We start from the raw sequence: 22910 nt of genomic DNA, 5'->3' as shown, positions 1-22910 counted from the left end.
TCAGCGTGCAGTTGGGAACGCTCCACACGTGATAACAGGAAGTAAAAGTCCCTCCCAATATTGTCCCATCTAAGGAGAAGATGATAAAAATCGCAGCTTGTGTTAAAACTCTTTAATCAATTTATTTTATACTTAAATATTGCTATCTCAGTCATTAATAGGCGTTTCTGATCGCCACCAGAAGGAGAAACAACCGGAGAGCTTTTAATATGAAATCAACCCAACGACCGTAACAGGATGCAGACAAGACCGACCCTCGTCCTGAAAATATGATCTGCCGCATCCTTTCGTGTTGTTGATCACAATGTCGCCTTAATTACAAAAAACATTCAACACAGCGACTGTATTCAGAAGCGGGGACTCTGACAATGGAGGGCGAGGAAGAACGAGGGGTGGTGCGGGTGAAAGTCAAGGTAAAATATACGATATTGGGTTGTGTGTCAAGTTGCTGAGGGTAGTTCGACGGTCTGACGTCACCCAATGTTAACGTCGGCCTCTTTCTCGCCAGCTGTTTAGGAGGGAGGGGGCTGTCATGTCAATAAACTACTTTGATATAATAATTTCACTTAACCTTTCACAGCATTCATTCATTCATAAAGGCAGTCCGGTGTCTACTCCGCCAAAACGTTTGATCAGACCCCGATACTGTTCCAAATTGTACTAATTCGATATTTGCTATTCTGTGATCAGACCATATTGGCTTTAGATCAAGCCAATGTGCAATGGAAAGTAGCGGCCTCGCAATCGCACCATAGTGATGTCCATGTTGAAAGCTGCTTCAAATGCAATCAGATATAGAGTAGAAACGTGATAGTTGCTGCCTCTGATCGTTGCTCAGGCTTTGTTGTGAGCTTGGTTCGATGCAGCAGCAGTTCCTTGGGTTTAAACCTTTCCCTGCCACGTAAATTCTGTGTTTTATTTATAAGTTTGGCCAAGGCGTTTCCTAACTTATTATTTGTTCAGAAGGAAGCCCCAAGTATATGACCAATACTGGTTCGCCAGGTATCATACAAACAATATAGATCACCAGGGGACCACAGAAAATATGTCCCTGCGAAATCGGGTTATTGTTGCGATTAGAGTTTATTATTATGATTTTGAACATCAGTCACGAACGCAAGGTTTATTGCCGCTTGTTCTATTCAGAAATGTGACGGAGGGCTTCCGGCGGAGTTTCGCACGTTCGCGGTGGATCCTCAAATTACATCGCTGGAAGTGCTCCAGCACATCCTCATCCGAGCCTTCGACCTCAACGGGTGAGCGGTGGTGTGCGTGTGTGTTGTGCTGTGTGTGGGGGAGTATCTCTTTGTTTTTGGTTAACCAAAGTTTTGGCATTCCCCAATTACCAGAATATCTGGTCACAAATAATGAAGATGAACATTAAAAAAAAAATCTCCAATAGAGATACTTTTTTCCCTATAAATGTCAACGTGTTGTTGTTTTTTCAAACAGGAAGCAGAACTTTGGGATGAGTTACGTATCTCGGGATCGGAGCGGGGCTGAGATGCATCAGTGTCTGCTTTCCGACGGGGATTTAGACGCTGCCTTCGCCAGCGCAGCCAAACCCTACTTAGAGCTCAAGATCGACCTCAAGCCTTCAGAGGACAGTGAGTGGACCCCTCTTGTTACACTGACCTGGGGGGACTGACATTTACAAGCATTGTACAATGATGGATAAAGGCATCCACAAAATTCTATCATTTCTATCATCTATCATTTTATATCATTGCACTGATGCACCTAATTACATTTTTACATTGAACAATGTGAAACCTACATATTGAATACATCTTTTAGTTTTATATATTTTGTTGTATTTAAGACTTTAAATGCACATTGTACATTTTATTCTCTCATTGTGAAGTGCTGCTTTGTGAACGATGCATTCTTCTTCTTTTACCTTATCCTTACTCTCTTACTGTGGGGGAGTTGATCTTAATGAAGCACAGGGAGGAGGCTTCGGGAGCATCTCCCCACCGGTTGTGCTGAACCTGACTGCATCTCCTCAGGTCCTGTGATGGAGGAGTGGGACATCATCAGCCCTAAAGACGTGATTGGCTCAGAGCAGCTGATGGGGGACAGGGCGCGGGCCCTGGCCACCACCGCCCTCCCCTTCACCCAGTCCCTTCTGGCCCAGGTGGTGGACGAGGTCCCGCACCCCGTCGGACACCTCTTCTACCAGCCGCTGTCGGCCGCGCTGACCCAGGTCGACCCTCATGACTCTACTGAGCTGTTTAAAACCAACCCTTTGACCATCCATCCCCCTACGATCGGACCCTGTGTCGACGGGGAGACGTGTTTATCCAGAGTGACTTACAGTGAACTCCCCCCGCTCCACCAACTGGTGGGGGTCCTGGGGGGGCCAGGGCCTCTGGCTCTAGGGGGGCCTCTAGGGGGGGCTCTGGCTCTAGGGGGGCCTCTGGCTCTAGGGGGGCCTCTAGGGGGGGCTCTGGCTCTAGGGGGGCCTCTAGGGGGGCTCTGGCTCTAGGGGGGGCTCTGGCTCTAGGGGGGGCTCTGGCTCTAGGGGGGCCTCTAGGGGGGGCTCTGGCTCTAGGGGGGCCTCTAGGGGGGGCCTCTGGCTCTAGGGGGACTCTGGCTCTAGGGGGGCCTCTGGCTCTAGGGGGGCCTCTGGCTCTAGGGGCCTCTAGGGGGGCCCCTGGCTCTAGGGGGCCTCTGGCTCTAGGGGGCCTCTGGCTCTAGGGGACTCTGGCTCTGGGGGCCTCTAGGGGGGCCCCTGGCTCTAGGGGGCCTCTAGGGGGGCCTCTGGCTCTGGGGGCCTCTAGGGGGGCCTCTGGCTCTGGGGGCCTCTAGGGAGGCCCCTGGCTCTGGGGGCCTCCTGCAGGCCGTGGACCCTCTCCCGGGTGTTGCGTGTCCCTTACGTTGTGCGTTGTGTGTCTCAGATGGGCAGGACCCTCTCCCGGGTGTTGCGTGTCCCTTACGTTGTGCGTTGTGTGTCTCAGATGGGCAGGACCCTCTCCCGGGTGCAGCAGGCGCTGAGCTGGTCGTACGGCGAGGAGGTGAAGCCCTTCAAGCCGCCGCTGAGCGACGGCGAGTTCCACTGCTACCTCAACGGCCAGGGTCAGCTGACGCGCCCCGAAGACCTGCGGCTCCGCATCTACCACGGCGGCCTGGAGCCGTCGCTACGCAAGGTACGCCGCACCGGCAAGGCACGCCTCAAGGCCTGCCTCTAGGCACGCCTCCAGGTCCACCGCAAGGCACGCCTCAAGGCACCAGCAAGGCATGCCTCAAGGCACGCCTCCAGGTCCACCGCAAGGCACGCCTCGAGGCACGCCTCAAGGCGTTCCTCGAGGCGCACCCTGAGGCGTGCCTTGAGGCGTGCCTTGAGGCACGCCTCAAGGCACCAGCAAGGTACGCCTCGAGGTACGCCTCGAGGCGTACCTTGAGGTACGCCTCCCCCCCCCAGGTGGTGTGGTGGTACCCCCTCAACGTGTACCCCTAACCCCCCCCCAGGTGGTGTGGTGGTACCCCCTCAACGTGTACCCCTAACCCCCCCCCCCCCCAGGTGGTGTGGCGGTACCCCCTCAACGTGTACCCCTAACCCCCTCCCAGGTGGTGTGGCGGTACCCCCTCAACGTGTACCCCTAACCCCCTCCCAGGTGGTGTGGCGGTACCCCCTCAACGTGTACCCCTAACCCTCCCAGGTGGTGTGGCGGTACCCCCTCAACGTGTACCCCTAACCCCCCCAGGTGGTGTGGCGGTACCTCCTCAACGTGTACCCCTAACCCTCCCAGGTGGTGTGGCGGTACCCCCTCAACGTGTACCCCTAACCCTCCCAGGTGGTGTGGCGGTACCTCCTCAACGTGTACCCCGACGGACTCAGCGGCCAGGAGCGGATGGACTACATGAAGCGTAAGACGCGGGAGTACGAGCAGCTGAAGGCGCAGTGGGGCGCGCGCCGGCGCTCTGAGGAGCTGGACTTCGTGCGCGGCAGCGTGCTGAAGGACGTGCTGCGCACGGACCGCACCCACCCCTACTACGCCGGCTCGGAGGACAGCCCCCACCTCACCGCGCTCACCGACCTGCTCACCACCTTCGCCATCACGCACCCGCAGGTGGGGGGGGGGGGGGGGGGGCGTGCTCAGGAGTGTGATACTGTTGTGGTGTGATAGTGTTGTGGTGGTGTGATGGTGTTGTGGTGTGATGGTGTTGTGGTGTGATGGTGTTGTGGTGTGTGTGATACTGTTGTGGTGTGATAGTGTTGTGGTGGTGTGATGGTGTTGTGGTGTGATGGTGTTGTGGTGTGATGGTGTTGTGGTGTGATGGTGTTGTGGTGTGATGGTGTTGTGGTGTGATGGTGTTGTGGTGGGATAGTGTGATAGTGTGATGGTATGATAGTGTTTTGGTGTGATAATGTTGTGTGGTTGTGTTGTGTTCCCCTCTCCTTCTCCTGGTGTCACCCCGTTGTAACCCTGGTAACCTGGTTCCCCTCTCCTCCTCCTCCTGGTCCCATCCCGTTGTAACCCTGGTAACCTGGTTCCCCTCTCCTCCTCCTCCTGGTTCCATCCCGTTGTAACCCTGGTAACCTGGTTCCCCTCTCCTCCTCCGGGTCAGATCTCGTACTGCCAGGGCATGAGCGACATCGCCTCGCCCATCCTGGCCGTCATGGACAACGAGGCGCACGCCTTCATCTGCTTCTGCGGCATCATGAAGCGGCTGGAGGGGAACTTCCGGCCCGACGGCCAGCTCATGTCCGTCAAGTTCCAGCACCTGAAGCTGCTGCTGCAGTACTCGGACCCCGAGTTCTACGCCTACCTGGTGTCGCGCGGCGCCGACGACCTCTTCTTCTGCTACCGCTGGCTGCTGCTGGAGCTGAAGCGGGAGTTCGCCTTCGACGACGCCCTCCGCATGCTGGAGGTCACCTGGAGCTCGCTGCCCCCCGACCCCCCCGAGACGGAGGCGGAGCTGGTCGGCCCGCCGCTGGAGCCGGAGGAGGCGGGCGAGGCGTGCGGCGAGGCGTGCGGCGAGGCGGGCGGCGAGGCGTGCGGCGAGGCGTGCGGCGAGGCGGGCGGCGAGGCGGGCGGCGAGGCGGGCGTGTCTCCCTCCTCCCCCTCCGGCCCCCGTCTCGGGGAGACGATGGGGCAGCGGCGGCGACACATGCTCCGCCCCTCCAGGGAGGAGCCGGAGGGCGGGAGGATGGAGTTTGAGGGAGAGCGACCCGGCGTGTGCGCGGGCGAGGTACAGGGCGGGGAGGGGGCGGGTGCGGGGGCGGGGGGGGGCGGGGCTTTGGAGGGGACCCCGTCCGCCCCTCCTCTTGAGAAGCAGCTGAGCTTCGGGGAGTTTAAGTATTACTGCGCTCGCAAACGGGACAGCTTCGACATGGAAGGCACCTCCATGATGGGGGACCGGCCCCTCGACCCCCTGACCTCTGACCCCGCGCCGGGCGCCCCCAGCCGCCAGTCCACCCTGGACAGTGAGGACGACCCGGGGGAGAGGTCTCCGCTCATACAGAGCCTCGACCCCGACGCCAAGACGTCCAACAAGCGGACGGTGTCCTCCCACCGGCCGGCCCCCGGCGGCCCGTCTGGCAGGGAGCCCGGCGGCGGCCCGCCCGCGTCCGGGTCCCCGGACTCCCCCCCGCCCAAGTACACCTGCTCGGCTGACAGCGGAGGCTCCTCACAGAGAACTCTAGTCTCCCCCGCCGGCGCCCCCCCCCCGCCCGCCGCCGCCATGCAGGCCTCCGCGTCGTCGCCGCCGCCCGGCCGCTCGCTGCTCTCGTCGCCCATCCTGTCCTTCGCCCGGGGCCCCTCTTCACCGGGCGGCCGGCCCTTCTCCGGCACCCTGCCGCTGGCCGGCAGCCAGTCGCCCCCGTCCTGCAGGGGCCCGGCCCCCAGGCCCTGCTCGCTGCCCCCGCCCCAGGAGTTCGGTAAGGGCAACCCCTTCATGCTGTTCCTGTGCCTGTCCATCCTGCTGGAGCACCGCGACCACATCGTGAAGAACAGCCTGGACTACAACGAGCTGGCCATGCACTTTGACCGGCTGGTCCGGCGCCACCACCTGGGCCGCGTGCTGCAGCGCGCCAAGGCCCTGTTCGCCGACTACCTGCAGAGCGAGGTGTGGGACTCGGAGGAGGGCGACGAGGCCAGCTCGGACTCCCCCGTCACGGCCCACCCACTCCGCTCCCCCTCCCCCTCCAGGCCCGTCAGCACCCCCCTGGCCACCCCCCCCGCCTCGTCCCCCAACTCCACCTACAACCTCTCCACCACCATCCCCTCCCCCCCCGCGGCCCCTTCCCCCAAAGGGGCCCCCTTCCCCCCCGCGGCTCCCTCCCCCACCGGGGCCCCCTCCCCCACCGGGGCCGCCTCCCCCCTGCCCTCGTCCTGATCGTGCGGGGCCGGGACATTGGCATGGGATGCCTGGGATGGACCGCTTCAGACCGCCTCAGACCGCCTCAGACCGCTTCAGACCGCTTCAGAACGCTTCAGACCGTCTCAGACTGCTTCAGACCGCCTCAGACTGCTTCAGATCCCTCCGACTACGTCAGACCGTCTCAGACTGCTTCAGACCGCTTCAGACCGCCTCAGACCGCTTCAGACCGCTTCAGACCGCATCAGACCGCTTCAGACCGCCTCAGACTGCTTCTGATCCCTCAGACTGCTTCAGATCCCTCAGACTGCTTCAGACCGCCTCAGACTGCTTCAGACCGCCTCAGACTGCTTCAGACCGCCTCAGACTGCTTCAGACCGCCTCAGACTGCTTCAGACTGCTTCAGACTGCTTCAGACTGCTTCAGACCGCCTCAGACTGCTTCAGACGGCTTCAGACCGCCTCAGACTGGTCGGACGGATCATCCTCTTTTCTACGGCTGGCCCTACTTCATCGGGCAGTTACTAGATCACTTTGTTCAGTACAGACACTAGAGCTGATTTTATATGTGTTTAAGACACTACTCATTACATATTCATGTAGTCACGATTAATCCTTAGCATTTAAAAAGTTGCTCAATTTATTCTTTTTTTTCGCCGGAGAGAACTTAAGCGAGCTTTGATTGAAATGATGATTTAACGAACGCAAGCAGAAATTCAGAGGTGAGCCCTGTCACAGTGTGTGTGCGCGTGCGTGTGCGTGTGTGTATAAGAGGGTACATGGAGGATGTGCCCTGCCTGGGAGGACCTGATCAGACTAATTGGCAGATCATTTTTGTGAAGGCCTTTCATGCCGGTCTCTGCTGACGACCGGCAAATAGTTATGTCAATTCTGCACTTTCCTCTTTGTTTACAAGTTATGTTTTCCGAAAAGTGTCTTTACCAAATAACTTTAGTTATGCGATGGGACATAGGCTAGTAAGGTAAGGTACAGGTTAGGTGAACCCTATTGGATCTGCAACTGAACAAAGTGTCGGCCTAGTTCATTTCAGGGACCTAGTTGTCAGCCTCAGTCATTATTTCTCTTCTATTTTCTGAAACTGTGGCCGGTGAGATCAGTGTTAAATCTGACTGTTGATCAATCTGTTGATCCATCCTCCACGGCGATATATCACAGTACCGAAAGTCCCCATTTGGTCAACTGAACAGAGGAGCTTTTTATTTTAAAGGGTTTCAGTTATTGTTTTATTATGTTACGCCGTTCATTTCACTTGACATGGACATGAGTCACAATGACCGTCATCAGAAAGTGTGGGCTGGGCAGTTTTTTCTTCAGTTTTAACTATTTTTAAATATCTAGATATATAGATTACGTGACTTCACCTGATCAATGTGAAGGTGAAGGCTGGGGTGAAATCCTGGAAAAGCCAAGAGTAAGGAGGGCTTTCCTCCTTGCTTTGGTTTTATCTAGTATTCAACAACACAAACCAAACCATGCGGCCACACCCAACTCTGCTCGTGTTTATTGCTGTCAACAGCAGTCCTTCGTGTTCTGCTGGATTTGTACTGTATATTTAGGCAATTTGAATTGGTCCTCTTGTTTTGGGAATGTGCTTGTGATTGAAAATAACGAGCTAGCTTTGTGGTTCTGAAGAACGCTGATTGGATTATGGTCTTCTCCAAGAGCTTTAGAACTTCCTTTATCACTCACAGCCAACTGAACAGACGATCTTAGGTGCAAAAAGACATTGTCTAGTAGTTTTTGAAGGTCCATTGTGGGGAACGGATTACCTGAGCAAAGAACTAAAACTATAAGATAAATCTGCTGGTTTTGTGTTTCTTCTGTTTCCAGCAGTCTTGGAGAGATGGGTCGAACAACTTGCCTTTCCTAATATTTGCTTTAATTCACCATGTTTACGCTTTATTCCTGGAGACGGAAGAGGGGTTTGTTTGCGTTATCCAAACTCCCTTCGACTTCGTCAATGTCTGTGTTATTTTCCGAGAAATGTTGCTTGTTTTTTTTTTTCAACCAAAGAAAACTGAAAGCATCCACTCAACAAAGCGAACAAAGGAGTAATCCTTATGACCGCTTCACGCCCGCCGCGCAAATGCGTAATTTCCAACTTCCCTAAACCCTCAGCCTTTTGATGGTTTTCTTATACTGTATGTGTGGCCTTATTATTTATTTGTGTTATTCCTGCTGCTACCGAGCGCCCATGCAGGGTTAGGGTTAGGGTTAGGGTTAACCCTGATGATCAAACAGCCGAGGCAGGCTTCTCTTGGTAAATGAAGAAGTGAAGAGGTTTTTTACATGCTTTCCAGAATCATCATGCTGTCATGTTTGTTTGACCTAAATGCTGAGGAGACAGCTCCCCACAAGCCCCCCCCCCCCCCCATTTTTATTATTTTTTTATTTAGTAAAATAGCTTTTATTACAGACTCATTTACAACTATTGGTAACAATTGACTATTCCAATTAGTTTCCTTGTGTTGTTCAGTATAACATTTTGTAATAGGGCATATTTAAATATTTATAGCCAATTGATGAATCTTGTTGGATTGATATAATGTGTGCATTTCTACAAAATCGGACTTTATTATCTCATTAAATTATAAATGTGCACAAAGGTGAACTTTTTATTCATACATATTATGTACCCATGATTGTATATTGTCCAAAAATAAATACCTATTTAATGCAAACGGCTTGCCAAAGCAAGAGCTGTTGGTTTTCTATAAAATGAATAATTGTACTGACATTTCATCTGAAATCATAGGGAACTGGAAACTGCTGATTAAATCTTGGGAGTTTGGGTAAATGATGCCTTTAATTACAACCCTGGCATGTATAAATATGGTATTATGATGGCAATAAAGAGTTTTCTTTAAAGACTTAACGTTCTCCTTGAGCAATATAATTTGTGGTTGTGAGGATGTTAATAATTTAAATAATTGCAAATTAAAATTTGCCGAGCTTCCTCAGTTGAAAGAATTGACTTGCGATAAAAGGCTAAAATGACTGCCGAAACCCGGGATCGAACCAGGGACATTTAGATCTTCAGTCTAACGCTCTCCCAACTGAGCTATTTCGGCATGCTTCTCCTTCAACCTATATTATATAAAATTCTTTATTTTTGAGGTTCGATGCAAAAACATAATTCTTTATTTAATAAACCCCCGGTATGAATCAATTGTTAAACTACTGCTTTAGGGTGATATATAATATGGATGCAAACATTTTTGTGCTAGAAACCTGTAGTACTCTTTTTGAGAAGCACATTTATTTGTCTTCTCCTATTCCCAAAATATTTAGTTCATTTTTAATTAGATTTTAAAGGTCCCATGACATGCTATTTTATGTATTCCTTAATATAGGTATTAGTGGGCAACTAACACAGTATTCAAAGACGTTCCTGAAATTCAGCCGTGGTGCAGAGTTACAGCCACTCCGAGCCAGTCGCACATTGAGCTTCCCCCAAATGCGCTGTTTCGGTGGGCGTGTCAAGGAGGAGGGTGGGGGTGTGGCCCTGAGCAGCTTGCAGCCAGGGACGGTACCATGCGCTCTGTTTACAGTGGATGTATCGCAATGGCGAGGCGCACACAGCCTTTAGCCGTGTTCTGTAAATATTCTAGAACACACGGGAGTCCTGGAGCTCTATATCTAAATATTATCATATAGCCTACACAGATATCTATATCATATAATACATATTATCACGGCCAAAAGCTGTGTGAGCCGATATTCCGACGTTCCTGGTTCTTCAACGTCCACATCAATGTGAATACACACGCTGTAACGCAAGTGTTTCTTGTCGGTTCTTTGACGTGTCTTGTATTTCCACAACGAGACTGTCGTGGGGGTTATCTGAGCCATGGTTGAGAAGGAATTGGGGGAAAGGAACTTTGGTTTGACTCGCTGAAGTAGGCTACATGAACTGCGACATGCCGCGAGGCACCATCGCCCGGCAGCGGGCAGCCGGCAGCAGGCAGCGCGCAGTTCAGTCGACTTCAGGTTGATGTGAAAGTGGAAGAACCAGAGACGTCGCAGAACCCGTCAAAGTCGTTTGTGATTCATAATATCGTCTGGAGGCGCACACAATATGTTATATGATATAGATATCTATGTATTATATGATATTATTTAGATATAGAGCTCCAGGACTGTAACGCAAGTGTTGTACACTTCCTTGTTATTTGGATAACCGTTCTGCTGTTGGTGTGATGGCGCATAACGCGTCGGACTCTCGTCTCTGGTATTTCTACAACGAGACTCGTATTGGGGGTTATCTCAGCCAAAGTTGAGAATGAATTGGGGGGAAGGAACTTTGGCTTTGACTCCCTCAAGAACATGAACCACGACATGGAGGAGAAAGGGATTGTTGGCGGCGATTGTCTCCCACTTGAGCCCCGCTGAGGGACCACCGCCGGAGGCGGAGGTGCCTAAGCGCTGCCCGGCAAAGATCCCTTTCTCCTCCTTGTCGTGGTTCATGTTCTTGACTTGAGGGAGTCGAAGCCAAAGTTCTTTCCCCCCAATTCATTCTCAACCTTGGCTGAGATAACCCCCAATACGAGTCTCGTTGTAGAAATACCAGAGACGAGAGTCCGACGCGTTATGCGCCAAATAACAAGGAAGTGTACAACACTTGCGTTACAGTCCTGGAGCTCTATATCTAAATAATATCATATAATACATAAATATCTATATCATATAATATATTGTGTGCGCCTCCAGACGATATTATGAATCACAAACGACTTTGTCGGGTTCTGCGACGTCTCTGGTTCTTCCACTTTCACATCAACCTGAAGTCGACTGAACCGCGCGCTGCCTGCTGCCAGCTGCCCGCTGCCGGGCGATGGTGCCTCGCGGCAACCGGCGGCATGTCGCAGTTCATGTACTTCAGCGAGTCAAACCAAAGTTCCTTTCCCCCAATTCCTTCTCAAACATGGCTCAGATAACCCCCACGACAGTCTCGTTGTGGAAATACAAGACACGTCAAAGAACCGACAAGAAACACTTGCGTTACAGTGTGTGTATTCACACACACACACACACACACACACACACACACACACACACACACACACACACACACACACACACACACACACACACACACACACACACACACACACACACACACACACACACACACACACACACACACACGCGCGCACACACACACACACACACACACACGTGGCGCTCGCACGGTCGAGTCTCATTGGCGGGCCAACGTCTCTGGGCGGGCCAGGCAGAGTAAGGGGAGGAGCCGAGATTCCTCATGACGTCATGAGCACAGACATTCCAAATCAGCGCGCTTGAGCCTCCGTTTTTTCAAAGGCGAGCAGAACAGCTAGTGCTCGTTTTACACCAAACGCAAGTTTTAGCCACTGGGGGACCATAGGCAGGCTAGGGGAACTCATATTTATGTTAGAAAACCTCACAAAGTGAGATTTTCATGTCATGGGACCTTTAAGAACAAGGCCAGCACAGTGAATATTTAATTCAAGCTAAGCGGAAATATGAAAGACTCTTCATATTATAGCGAGACCCTAGCGCCAACTAGTGGAATTAAGGGGAACAGAAGTCGACCGTTCGCTTAACGCAGTAGTCGCCAATTCAGCTCTTTCAGTGTCTGGATTTTATAGGGTTGGGAATTTAACGAACAAATTTCCCTTGTTACAACCCAACTACAAAATTGATGCATATGTGCGATTGCACTGTAGACAGTAGCATATCTGATGGAGTGAAGCCTGGTTCATGCCATGACAGGTTTTAGATGCAATCCCATTACTGGCATAGTTTGTTCAGTTGACCAGCAGGTGGCGCCGTTGTAGCGTTTTTCTTTTCCACTACTACTTCCGGGTCGACGGTAGTGTCTATCCTGTGTGTTGGTGCTGGGGTGACAACCGAAGCGGACAAAATGCTATCCCGATTTACCCGGTTAGGGACAACCTTGCCCCGTATTCTCGCCAACAGTGGGGTTCGTTTCGTTTCGCAGTCCCAGAAGTCAGCCTCCGCCGGGTCGGCCACCCTGTCGGAGCTCCTGCCTCCCCAGGACAGCCATGACCATGGCGAGGTCAACCACTATGTGAAGGTGAGTTATCCTACCCAGCAGACCGTATGGATCCGCTGGCGTCAACATCAACTTGCAGTGGATGTTTATTTGGGATATTTTACCTCTGGACCTCTCTCTGTGTTTTGTGGAACTCAACATTCACGTAAAACATCAACATAGCCCCCACTGATCACTGTTTAGGCTTCCATTATCCAGTCCCAGCATCGTACAGTGTCTCTGGATGTCGTGTAATCATATCCAACATCACGTTACCTCTTTATCAAATGTCTGCTGTTTTGCTAACATTTCACGACGGTTAAGTGCATACATTTACAATACTGCAGAAAATATTACAATGTGAATGATCTGGAATGGATATGTAAACTAGTACCACGAGGTATATTAGTTTGAGCCCACTGCTTTTTCCAGAATCCCGACTACCATGGGTTCTCCACCGATCCAGTGGTAGATCAATGGAACATGAGGCTGGCCTTCTTCTTTGGGGTCTCTGTGGTGCTGGTGATCGGAGGAACCTTTATCCACTACTTGCCTGACTACGGGTAACCCTCTTATTATTATTTGTGTGGGTGGGTAGGCCTACACTACTGTAGTTCAAAAGCACCCTTTCACGTATAGTTTTGCATTACTGTTTAGTTGCATTTGTAGGTAATTTTAAGTAAGGCTATGTCATTAATGAGCAGGTAGGGGTTAGGGCTTCTTGCTCTATATATATATATATATATATATATATATATATATATATATATAGTTGTTTATGTTGCCTATGTCAAGCAAACAACTTTGGCCCTTTTACTACTATTGTTGTTTCAAAGTTAACATGTTTGCGTGAATGTCTCAGGTTTTGCAGCCCTTTCCATTACAAACATGAATATTGTTAATGTAATATTCAACATTCGGCTTTAACAGAAATGCAGTCCCTGCTTTGAGTTCTGCCTTTGGTGTTCAGCTCTGCAAGTCTATTTATCTCTCACCCACCCACCCATGAAACTCCCGCCCTCCCTCCCTCCCTCCCCTCCCTCCCTCCCTCCCTCCCTCCCTCCCTCCCCTCCCTCCCTCCCTCGCTCCCTAGCCAGCCACCACCCTAAGCCCCTCGCTGCCTTTCCTGCCCAGCCACCCACTCCCACACCTCCATATCAGCCCTTAATGTGTAGCTGCTCCCCCTGACCCCTACTCTGCCTCTCTCCGGTGCGTAGCATGCGGCAGTGGGCTAGGAGGGAGGCCGAGCGCCTGCTGAAGCACAGAGAGGCCAAGGCTCTGCCGCTGATCGCCGAGGACTACTACGACTCCAGCAAGATCGTGCTGGCTGCTGCCGGAGAGGACTAGTCTGTGTGGGTCCGAGCCCCACAACTTCAACTGTACATTGTATTTCAATATTACGTTAATAAATGTCGTCTGGGATTGTTGCAGTTGTGTCTTCTTATTGTTATTGTTATTGTTATTGGGCTATTTAACTCGACCGTGTCAGAGAATACTTGGCAATAGATGTATAAAGTCATGGTACTAACGCAAACAAAACTTGTTTAATTAACGTATCAACTGAAATACAGATGTTAGATATCAGTCTAATCAATGCAAAGCCAATAGCCCATTGACCGTCATTCAAAAACAAAAAAAAAAGCGTTTTGTAGGGCAGGTCGTTGTTTACCTTAATGATCCAGTTCTTTGTATTGTAATAAAATAAACAAGCTATTCCATGCGCAACCGTGAATTACCGTTTACTTTGTTAGAAGTTCCTTTGCCAGCTCCTATTTTTGATTGGCCGTGTCTTAATTGAGAGGGTTGGTCTCAATTAATGTGACAGTGACGGGGGGCGGAGCGAGGGTCGGGCAGGAAAAGAAGAGAAGAATGGTAGGAAAACAAAACACTTTCCTAAAGCATCCTTGCTCTGTTCAAAGCCCAAACAACGACTTTTGACGGACGGAATAAAAGCAGGAATTGTCATAAACGGAGTTGAATGGTTTACAACGGCTGACCTGAAGACCTAAGCAGATGAGCTAACGCGAGCTAAGGTTTCCCAGGGACGGGAGAGGCTCGACCCGGAGACAACGAGCCCCCGAAGAGACTCACACAGCATGAACTCGACAACTAACCCACTAATAGAGTAGGAGGACCGCATAAAGATCAGCCTTTACTACGAGCCTCCCTGGAGCCTTTTGCCATGATGATGTATTACTTTAGTAGATTTGTAAACACGTCCTCCTGGCTGCAGATCGACAGAGACCTGCCTGGAGGAAGGGCACAACTCGTGGAAATAACTCTTCATTTTCATTTTCTATAGATCGTGAAGTCTATGCCCTTAAACAATGATTATTTCCCTATATCTCAGTCGTTCAGCTCAGTCTGTGCGCACACGGCAGGCGAACTTCTTGTGTGGCGTTGAAAAGGTAATGCTGAGAAAAATAACAATACTTTAAAGCCCCTTTTAAAAACAAAAGGTGAGGAAGCCCTTTAATGTACACAATAAAAAGTGCGACTTGGTGTTGTCTGCCAGATGGCGGCTATCCTTAAAAAGCTGTTCCCGGAGGTGTACGTGCCCACCGTGTTTGAAGGCTGGGTCGGTGTTTTCGAAGTGGACTCTAAGCAGGTGAGGTGGTCTACGCATAAGTACTGCAGATTTCATTTTTATTTTTTGCGCATTTTTCTGCAGATAGACAGTAGACATCGTGGTAAGAACCGGCCCCTAGCCACTTCTACCTACAACTTAGCCATAGCCGTTGTGTGTTTATTTCAGGTGGAGCTCGCTCTGTGGGACACAGTTGGCCAGGAGGACTATGATCGCGTGAGGCCCCTGGCCTACCAAGACACAGACGTCATTCTCATGTGCTTCTCCATCGATAGCCTGGACAGCTTGGGTTATGAATCCAAAATACACCTTGTGTTGCCTATCTATTATTGAAAATGTTTTTAGTTATCCAAATCTAGAAATTTGTAAAATGCGACCACGAAGGGACTCGAACCCTCAATCTTCTGATTCGAAGTCAGACGCCTTATCCATTAGGCCACGCGGTCATATAGATTACTGCACTGTTTGTTCCTTTATGATTTGAGTGGTGATTGATTACTTGCTTCGATTTTGCTTTTGTTTCGATTGTTCTCGGCAGCACTTAATACACTGTGGATAGAAATGCCGGCTAAATGGCCAAATGTAAATAATGCTGTAAATCCTAACTATTGGCTAACTGTCGTTGCGTACCTTCCGGTCGGCTCTCAGAGAACATCCCTGAGAAGTGGACCCCAGAGGTGAAACACTTCTGCCCCAACGTTCCCATCATCCTGGTCGGCAACAAGAAGGACCTGCACAACGACGACCACACCCGACGGGAGCTGGCCAAGAGGAAGCAGGTAGGTGACGGACGCGGGACCCGGGTTCACTCTGGCAACTCCTGGTGGAGCGGGGTGGGGGGCAGGATAATCTGGTGCAGTGTCCCGGTGGTTCGAGGGCAGTCCGGCCTCCCCATTCACTTCAACACATTATCAATAGTGGGTTCGATCACTGGGCCCCTACCAGCACCTTAACGACGACCCGTGTCTAGTGCCTTTGTATAGCCTATATATATATATAACCCGAAGTGTATCTATGAAATATAACCCTAAGTGTCTACTATATAACTCAATGGTCGGGATAGCAGCAGGGAGTACAGTCCGATTAATTGGTCCTATTTGAGTTATAATTCATTAAAAAAAAAGTTTGTTTATCGTTGACTTTCAACATATGTATGACATAGATTCAACATATGTATGACATAGATAAAAGCTTAATGTTTTTATTTGACTTAAACCATAAATATATATATAAGTGCATACTCTGGATAATGAGACTAACAGATTCTGTGTTTTTTCTATAACCTTTTCATGTAATTCATTGGTTTGCCTGGTTCTAGTTGACTAATGGCTGACTTGGCTCAAACATAATGACCGGGATATTTTACATTTAGGTTTAAATATTACAGCTCTATAAACATTGGATAGTGTATTCAGATTGGCAGTGATTTCAATAAACCACTGCCTGTTTGTTCACTGTATGTTTACGTCTTGAACTTTTCGTTTTAGACCTTTCCTTTGAGAATATCTTTCATGCACTTTAATCTCTTTGGAAATGACGCTGCCATGCCCTTCTGTATTAATTGCACATATTTTGCACACTGCTTAAATGGTTAAAAACTTAAATGTTGAAAATCTTTAAAGCATCAACTTCGCCTAAATACAAAATCCAGAAACTAGCAAGCTGTTCTTTTTTTGTCCAGCTTCCAAAGACAGTCAGGAAAAGTCTTATACACACATGTGGTCCGTTTGATTTCTTCCCCTTCATTGAAGATTTGGAAATATTGAGTCAACTGTAATGGAGACTTCAAGCAAAGGTCACAAGGTTATATATAATTTAAAAGAAAGGACAAAAATATTTATTTCACAGTATTTACTTAGGAGTAATGGGTTAAAATAAATGTTTTGTATTCAGGACAGGGTGAAATATATTTGACAGCATCAAGAGTATATGGTGTTCAAGATCTTAATCCTATAAGGTTTGATGAAGCCCCGTCACAAACTCCTGATAGTAAGGCTCTGCAAAAGAAGACATTAAAAAAGGTCATTAAAAAGTTGCCTTCAACTCTTGAAAATCTGATGGACAGTGGTTCCCAAACTTTGAGGGACTAATGCACCCCAGGCCTGGATGGGGAGGTCCTACCTGTATCTGGCTCTATACAGGAGTGTCTTATGAGAAAGTCCAGCACCACCATGGCACAGTTTGGTTTGAAGTCTCCACCGACCAGCATCTCTTTCACCTGAAGACAGACCTTTAGTGATGCTCCAAAGTAATACGATAATATAACATGAGGCATGATGGGGTTTGGACTTCCAGCTGGAGGTACTTGGTGTGTTTCTCCATTTCCACCACCTACCTGAAGCCATGAGAGAAAGCTACCAAACCCCTTACTGCAAGTCATTTTGGATAAAAGCGTATGCTAAAATAGTAACATAAAAAAAAAAAATTGCAAGGACGCTGACTCATTTTTTATTACCCACCTTATCCATCGGCAGAAAGTAGAATTCCTGCACTTCTCCGTCCCCAACTCTGGGCTGGAAATCAGCAGGAAGTTCGAGGTCGAAGACAAACTGGCTCTCTGGAAAAATTCCTTCCTCTTCCTCGTAGGTGTAGCTTCAAACGCACAAGGTTTTGTCATTCATCAACTCATGAAGCAAACTCAATGTTGTCATTTGATTCCAAAGAGCTCTTCTTAATATGTGCCCTTATAGATAATTTATGTAAATAAATGGGTTAACGAATAGCATTATGACATGACATATTGATGATACGTGTCAAAATGCTATTTTTAAAGAATTTATTACACACACTAGTGATCCAATACCCAATGACAAATAGTTTAATATGTACATTTTGACGTGCAATTTAGATTTACAATGAGTGTGCAGTGGTCAAGTCTGAAAATACATTCCTCATTAATAGCCAGATATTCAATGAAATTCCAGTCTGCATACCTTATGCAGACTGGAGGTCAGCCCCCTTGTGCTTAGACGAACGGTACCCTATTGGACCAGAACATGACGAACACATGGCCTACAGCGATGGTACCTGATTGGACCAGTACTTGACGAACACATGGCCTATAGCGATGGTACCTGATTGGACCAGTACTTGACGAACACATGGCCTATAGCGATGGTACCTGATTGGACCAGTACTTGACGAACACATGGCCTATAGCGATGGTACCTGATTGGACCAGTACTTGACGAACACATGACCTACAGCGATGGTACCTGATTGGACCAGTACATGACCACTCACCTCACCGTGGTGACCGATCTAGCCTTCACAGCGATGGCTGCTGGGATGCAGGCCTCCTCTTCACACTCCTTTAGCGCGGTGTCTCCGATGCCCATCCCTGCAGCCAGGCCGCCGGCCGCCTGAGGAGAGGCGCAGCGGGGCTTTAACCTCCTCCTTCATACCGTGTCTTATTGGAATCCTTCTCTTTATCCAATGACAGACCTGGAAAAGCTTAGCTAGTGTTGATGCATATGCAGGAAAACGCTTTGCAATGACCATCGTACTGACACAGTACTACTAATACTAACATTGACCGTCGTACTGACACAGTACTACTAATACTAACATTGACCGTCGTACTGACACAGTACTACTAATACTAACATTGACCGTCGTACTGACACAGTACTACTAATACTAACAGCTAGTTGCAAGTTTAATGATCGTACGCCCATCAACTATACAAGCAGCAGTCATGAACCTCCTTATCAGTGAAAACAAATAAATATAAATGAATACAAAGAGCTTATTTTGATGCATAAAAGGCCTATATAACATATGTGTTATCTATAGGATCCTTCTAGCGGGCCTCACTCACCAGGTTGGGTTAGGGTTAGGGTTATGCTGCGTTTCCACTGCAGGGTGCGGTACGGTTCGGTTCGCCTCAGTCCGGTAGGGAGGGGGCGGTATAGCCCTGGGCCCCGTTTCCCGATAACGATGGATCTTCGCTCGTACGATCATTCTCCCGATGGATCTTGCGATCCATCGATAATTTCTTTGGAGCGTTTCCCGAAACTCCTCTTAACGTGAACGCGCATTCGCTGCACTCACGACGTCGTAGGATTGTAACTGTCTACTGACACGGTGCTTAAATGGGCTCTGTAGGAGGGGGAGACGCAGGAATGTCGCAGGAAAATTGTGTTAAAAAGGGTTAAAATATATCCCCATCAAGGACAACAGCAGAGTAGCCTACGAAAAAAATAGACTGCAATTATATGAATGCTAAAGACATTAAAACACAATTGATTAGGCTTAAACCGACATATATCAGTCCTAATCCTGAATGCACTGTGCGTTTCACGGCATTTTCCCCCCTGAAATAATTCCATATGACAAAAAATTAAAAATAGCTTGTGTGACAACTACATTTATCTTAATGGGCTGATTTCTGAAACATGCTTTGCGCAGCAAAGAGAGCCGACTTAATCTGATTCCGCATAAGGGTTTCCTTGATTGATAATTTGATTGGCTATAAAAGCCCCTCCGGAAATAGGGTAAGGTATGTATTGATGAGGAATACAACGAAGCCCACCGTCTGGCCCGGTGCATCGTTGAGCGCACGATCGGGAGGTGGAAGTTGCGCTTTAGATGCCTTCACAAGTCAGGCGGAGGGCTCCAGTTTTCGCCGGCCAAGTCATGCGCCGTGATATGTGTGACGGCTATGTTGCACAACATTGCAGCTAAGGCTGGGGTGGCATTGCTTGAACCGGAGGACGCTGAGGACGATGACGACGAGGAAGATCGGTGTGAGGACGGCCTCCCTCATAACTACGCGGCTGGTTTTCATGCGCGTCGAAGAGTGATTGAGACTTTTTTTTAACCCCCTCCACCCTCCCACATGTCACTAAACATTCCCGTCAACGTGACCAATCCCCACCATATCCCAGCCTTTTGCCTGCTCCTTTGCTTGTTTTTTATAATTTATTTTATTTCTTTATTTTTAATTTTTTTAATTGTATTTTATTTTGTACATTATTTTATGCTACGTTTTATGAGTAGCCTATGTCAGTCTGCACAAATCCCCCCACTTTCTCTCACACATTTTGAGTGCCCTGCCTGCGCAAACATTTTCTGGACTGTCCCGTTTTATTTTGGCCATTTTAACATCTTTATTAATAAATTAATTAATAATCTTTATTAATTACCAAACTAAGAACATAAAGGCGCAATGCGTTTTACTAAAACGCATCCAATAGACGGAATGTCCGATGGTGTCGCCACTGAGGCTATAGCTGACGATTCTCTTAGAGTCCTACGAGTACCTACGAGCACCCCTGGAGTACTCGTTAGCTACGAGCGTTTTCAAGACGTTCGTTCCCCACGATGCTTTCGGGAAACGCGGTGAAAACTCTACGATGCCCTTTCGACGCACTTCACGATCCACTTAGGCTAACGACGCTTTCGGGAAACGGGGCCCAGCTCAGTTCCGAGGTCGCGTTTCCACCGCCGACAGTACCCTTTATGGTAGGCCGGATGTCGATCGCCGCGGCAGCTACGTAAACATCGTAAACAACGTCTTCCTCCCCAAGAATGCAGAGGAACGTCTCCACCTCCTTGTTCGCCCAAGCAAGCGTTTTACGCGACATGTTCATTGTAAAGAATAATACCTCGTGGCTACTGTTTGTTTGTTTTTATCCCCACGTCGCCCGGAAGTGACGATTCTTTCGACCAATCAACGGAGGGGGTGTGTAGCTCGAATTTTCCGGCACCCTTTCAGGCGTCTCAGTACCCCAACGGAGGAGTACTGAAGACGAGGAAAAAACGAGTACGGCTCAGTCCGGGTCACGGCCAATTTTGGCGGTGGAAACGCAATCCGTACCGCACCTTTGGGAACCAAACCGTAACGCACCCTGCAGTGGAAACGCGCCATTAGCTAACCCTAACCCTAACCCTAGCCTCACTCACCAGGTTGTCCAGGCGGCCGGCGTACGTCTGCTTGGTGGCGGAGCGGCGGGCCAGCCACATCCTGAGCCCCCCGTCGGCGCTCCGGCAGAACCCGTTGATGTGGACGCCGTACCTCCTCACCCCAAACAGGCCTGCTCAGAACCAGGGCCGGGATCAGAACCAGGGCCGGGATCAGAACCAGAGCCGGGATCAGAACCAGGGCCGGGATCAGAACCAGGGCCGGGATCAGAACCAGGGCCGGGATCAGAACCAGGGCCGGGATCAGAACCAGGGCCGGGATCAGAACCCAGCTCAGAACCAGGGCTGGGATCAGAACCAGGGCCGGGATCAGAACCCAGCTCAGAACCAGGGCTGGGATCAGAACCAGGGCTGGGATCAGAACCCAGCTCAGAACCGGGGCTGGGATCAGAACCAGGGCCGGGATCAGAACCCAGCTCAGAACCAGCGCTGGGATCAGAACCAGGGCTGGGATCAGAACCCAGCTCAGAACCAGGGCCGGGATCAGAACCCAGCTCAGAACCCCAGCAGGCTCAGACTGGATAACGCTGGGCTGGGATCAGGGTAGATGATCACCATCACCTCATCTACACACTGCCCTGCCCGTTCTAAACTTTCTCAGGAGTCTAATTGTTCAAATTTCAACTGGACTTACTGGTTGCTGATCGCTCCATAGACATCAGTGGGGCGTCGCAGTATCTGGCCATGACGTCATACCTCTGACGGGGGTTAGACATTAAGTTATGTTGAATGCCTCCATAACTGCGTCAATATGATTGCATGAGGCTGTGGAGGAAGCGTGTCTAGTTAGTCGCTCACCTCATCCCTCCATCCCTTCAAACATGTCAGCGCGTCGCTGCGTCTCAGGCTCTGCAGGACGCGGTCGACTTCCTCTGACCTCTTGGAGTGAGTGTCCAGCCTCGAGCTGAGGGAAAGGGCGCCGTCGCTGGGCGGATCGAAGACGTCTGGGAAGTTCCTCAAAATGGCGGCCATTTGAGGGAGGATCCAACCGACCTGTTGGTCCGCCACCATGAAGCGCAGACATCTGGCGCGGCAGGACCCTGGCAGGACCGGGACTAGTAATTAGCTGATTTATCGCCCATTATTTACAATCAAGACAATGAAATAACCACAGTATACCAGCATGGTACAAAATAGTGGAAATAAAAGCATAAAAACCTCAAGTATGCATGTTCAATCTATGTATTTATTCTATGCGCAAATCAAACAGATGCAAACCAAATAAAGACATATTGTAAACTGTTTTGTAATCAGTAGGACAATGTCCACATTAATAATCTCAAAAGAACCCATCTGGGTTAGGCGTGTCTAATTTCTAAATATGTTAATTCGATAATTTGCCAAAAGAACATTAGGCGCTGCAAACAATCGTCTGAAGTCAGTAGACACACAATTGGTTGATTGACGAACCAATCAAACCAACGGAACTAAATAAAGCATAGAGCAACGCAGTTACACTGGAGCGCCTTTCATTATGTTTGTTTAATAGCCTTCAACATTGATGGGTGTACGAGACATTGATTGGTGTACAAGCGGACTAAATAGTCGACATCTCAACACTAAACAAGAAAGAATACAAGTGGGCAAGTCCTATACAAAACGCAAATCACGTTCGACAGTGTACCTGGTGAATGGAAGTTATTCATTTTACGGAGCAATTGTAGCATTTTCTCTGACCAGACAGTGGCCATTTCGACTGCTTGTAAAGACACTACTCGTAAGCGACGAACAATAGATGACAGCAAGTAGGGCCTATGTAGTTTATGATATTTGACCCCTATAAATCTAGAATATACATTCACTATTTTACCCGAACGCATCGGTACATGAGAAGACTTCCGTATTCTCCCGACCAATGGTGTAGCGAGGCTGTGTTCAAGACCGTGAACTGGTCATTTACAGCTTCCCCGTGTAGCTCTCTCTGTGTATTGTGTATATATATATATATAACAATATAGATATATTGATGTGTGTAAATAAATACCGTAATAATAAGCGACTCTATAACAATGCTAAA

At 49.4% G+C, this 22910-nt stretch overlaps 3 protein-coding genes, 1 long non-coding RNA gene and 2 other non-coding genes across 8 annotated transcripts; 3 read left to right on the top strand and 3 right to left on the bottom strand.

Annotated features, from left to right (window-relative positions):
- The first annotated feature begins 64 nt into the window (after window positions 1-64).
- tbc1d25 (TBC1 domain family, member 25) lies at window positions 65-9219 on the top strand. 2 transcript variants are annotated; one of them, XM_030380776.1, is made up of 7 exons: window positions 65-413; window positions 1147-1256; window positions 1453-1607; window positions 2010-2206; window positions 2901-3149; window positions 3798-4073; window positions 4573-9219. In XM_030380776.1, the coding sequence occupies exons 1-7, from the start codon at window positions 369-371 to the stop codon at window positions 6340-6342; spliced, it is 2802 nt and encodes a 933-aa protein (XP_030236636.1). In that variant the 5' UTR covers window positions 65-368; the 3' UTR covers window positions 6343-9219. The 2 variants fall into 2 exon arrangements, with proteins under 2 accessions (XP_030236636.1, XP_030236638.1); XM_030380778.1 differs by having other exon boundaries at window positions 66-413; window positions 2961-3149.
- Window positions 9220-9342: 123 nt separating this feature from the next.
- Window positions 9343-9415, bottom strand: trnaf-gaa (transfer RNA phenylalanine (anticodon GAA)). The gene has a single exon. It is a non-coding gene; the product is annotated as a tRNA-Phe (tRNA).
- A 2713-nt stretch (window positions 9416-12128) lies between these two features.
- Window positions 12129-13808, top strand: ndufb11 (NADH:ubiquinone oxidoreductase subunit B11). The gene is made up of 3 exons (XM_030381769.1): window positions 12129-12423; window positions 12814-12944; window positions 13599-13808. The coding sequence occupies exons 1-3, from the start codon at window positions 12250-12252 to the stop codon at window positions 13726-13728; spliced, it is 435 nt and encodes a 144-aa protein (XP_030237629.1). The 5' UTR covers window positions 12129-12249; the 3' UTR covers window positions 13729-13808.
- A 411-nt stretch (window positions 13809-14219) lies between these two features.
- Window positions 14220-22056, top strand: LOC115561625 (uncharacterized). The gene is made up of 4 exons (XR_003979942.1): window positions 14220-14789; window positions 14897-14989; window positions 15137-15747; window positions 20879-22056. It is a non-coding gene; the product is annotated as an uncharacterized LOC115561625 (long non-coding RNA).
- trnar-ucg (transfer RNA arginine (anticodon UCG)) lies at window positions 15342-15414 on the bottom strand. Its single transcript has one exon. It is a non-coding gene; the product is annotated as a tRNA-Arg (tRNA).
- tpk2 (thiamin pyrophosphokinase 2) lies at window positions 16691-22769 on the bottom strand. Of its 2 annotated transcripts, none has more exons than XM_030381767.1 (8): window positions 22518-22769; window positions 21692-21933; window positions 21528-21591; window positions 20876-21006; window positions 18212-18330; window positions 17428-17560; window positions 17090-17186; window positions 16691-16965 (listed from the first exon to the last, which is right to left on the bottom strand). In XM_030381767.1, the coding sequence occupies exons 1-8, from the start codon at window positions 22711-22713 to the stop codon at window positions 16919-16921; spliced, it is 1029 nt and encodes a 342-aa protein (XP_030237627.1). In that variant the 5' UTR covers window positions 22714-22769; the 3' UTR covers window positions 16691-16918. The 2 variants fall into 2 exon arrangements, with proteins under 2 accessions (XP_030237627.1, XP_030237628.1); XM_030381768.1 differs by having other exon boundaries at window positions 22704-22728.
- Window positions 22770-22910: the final 141 nt, after the last annotated feature.

The sequence above is a fragment of the Gadus morhua genome, chromosome 16 (assembly GCF_902167405.1).
Source record: "Gadus morhua chromosome 16, gadMor3.0, whole genome shotgun sequence".
In the NCBI taxonomy this organism is placed as follows: domain Eukaryota; kingdom Metazoa; phylum Chordata; class Actinopteri; order Gadiformes; family Gadidae; genus Gadus; species Gadus morhua.
Note: the sequence above shows the minus strand (reverse complement) of the source record. Positions and strands in the feature narration are given on the sequence as shown.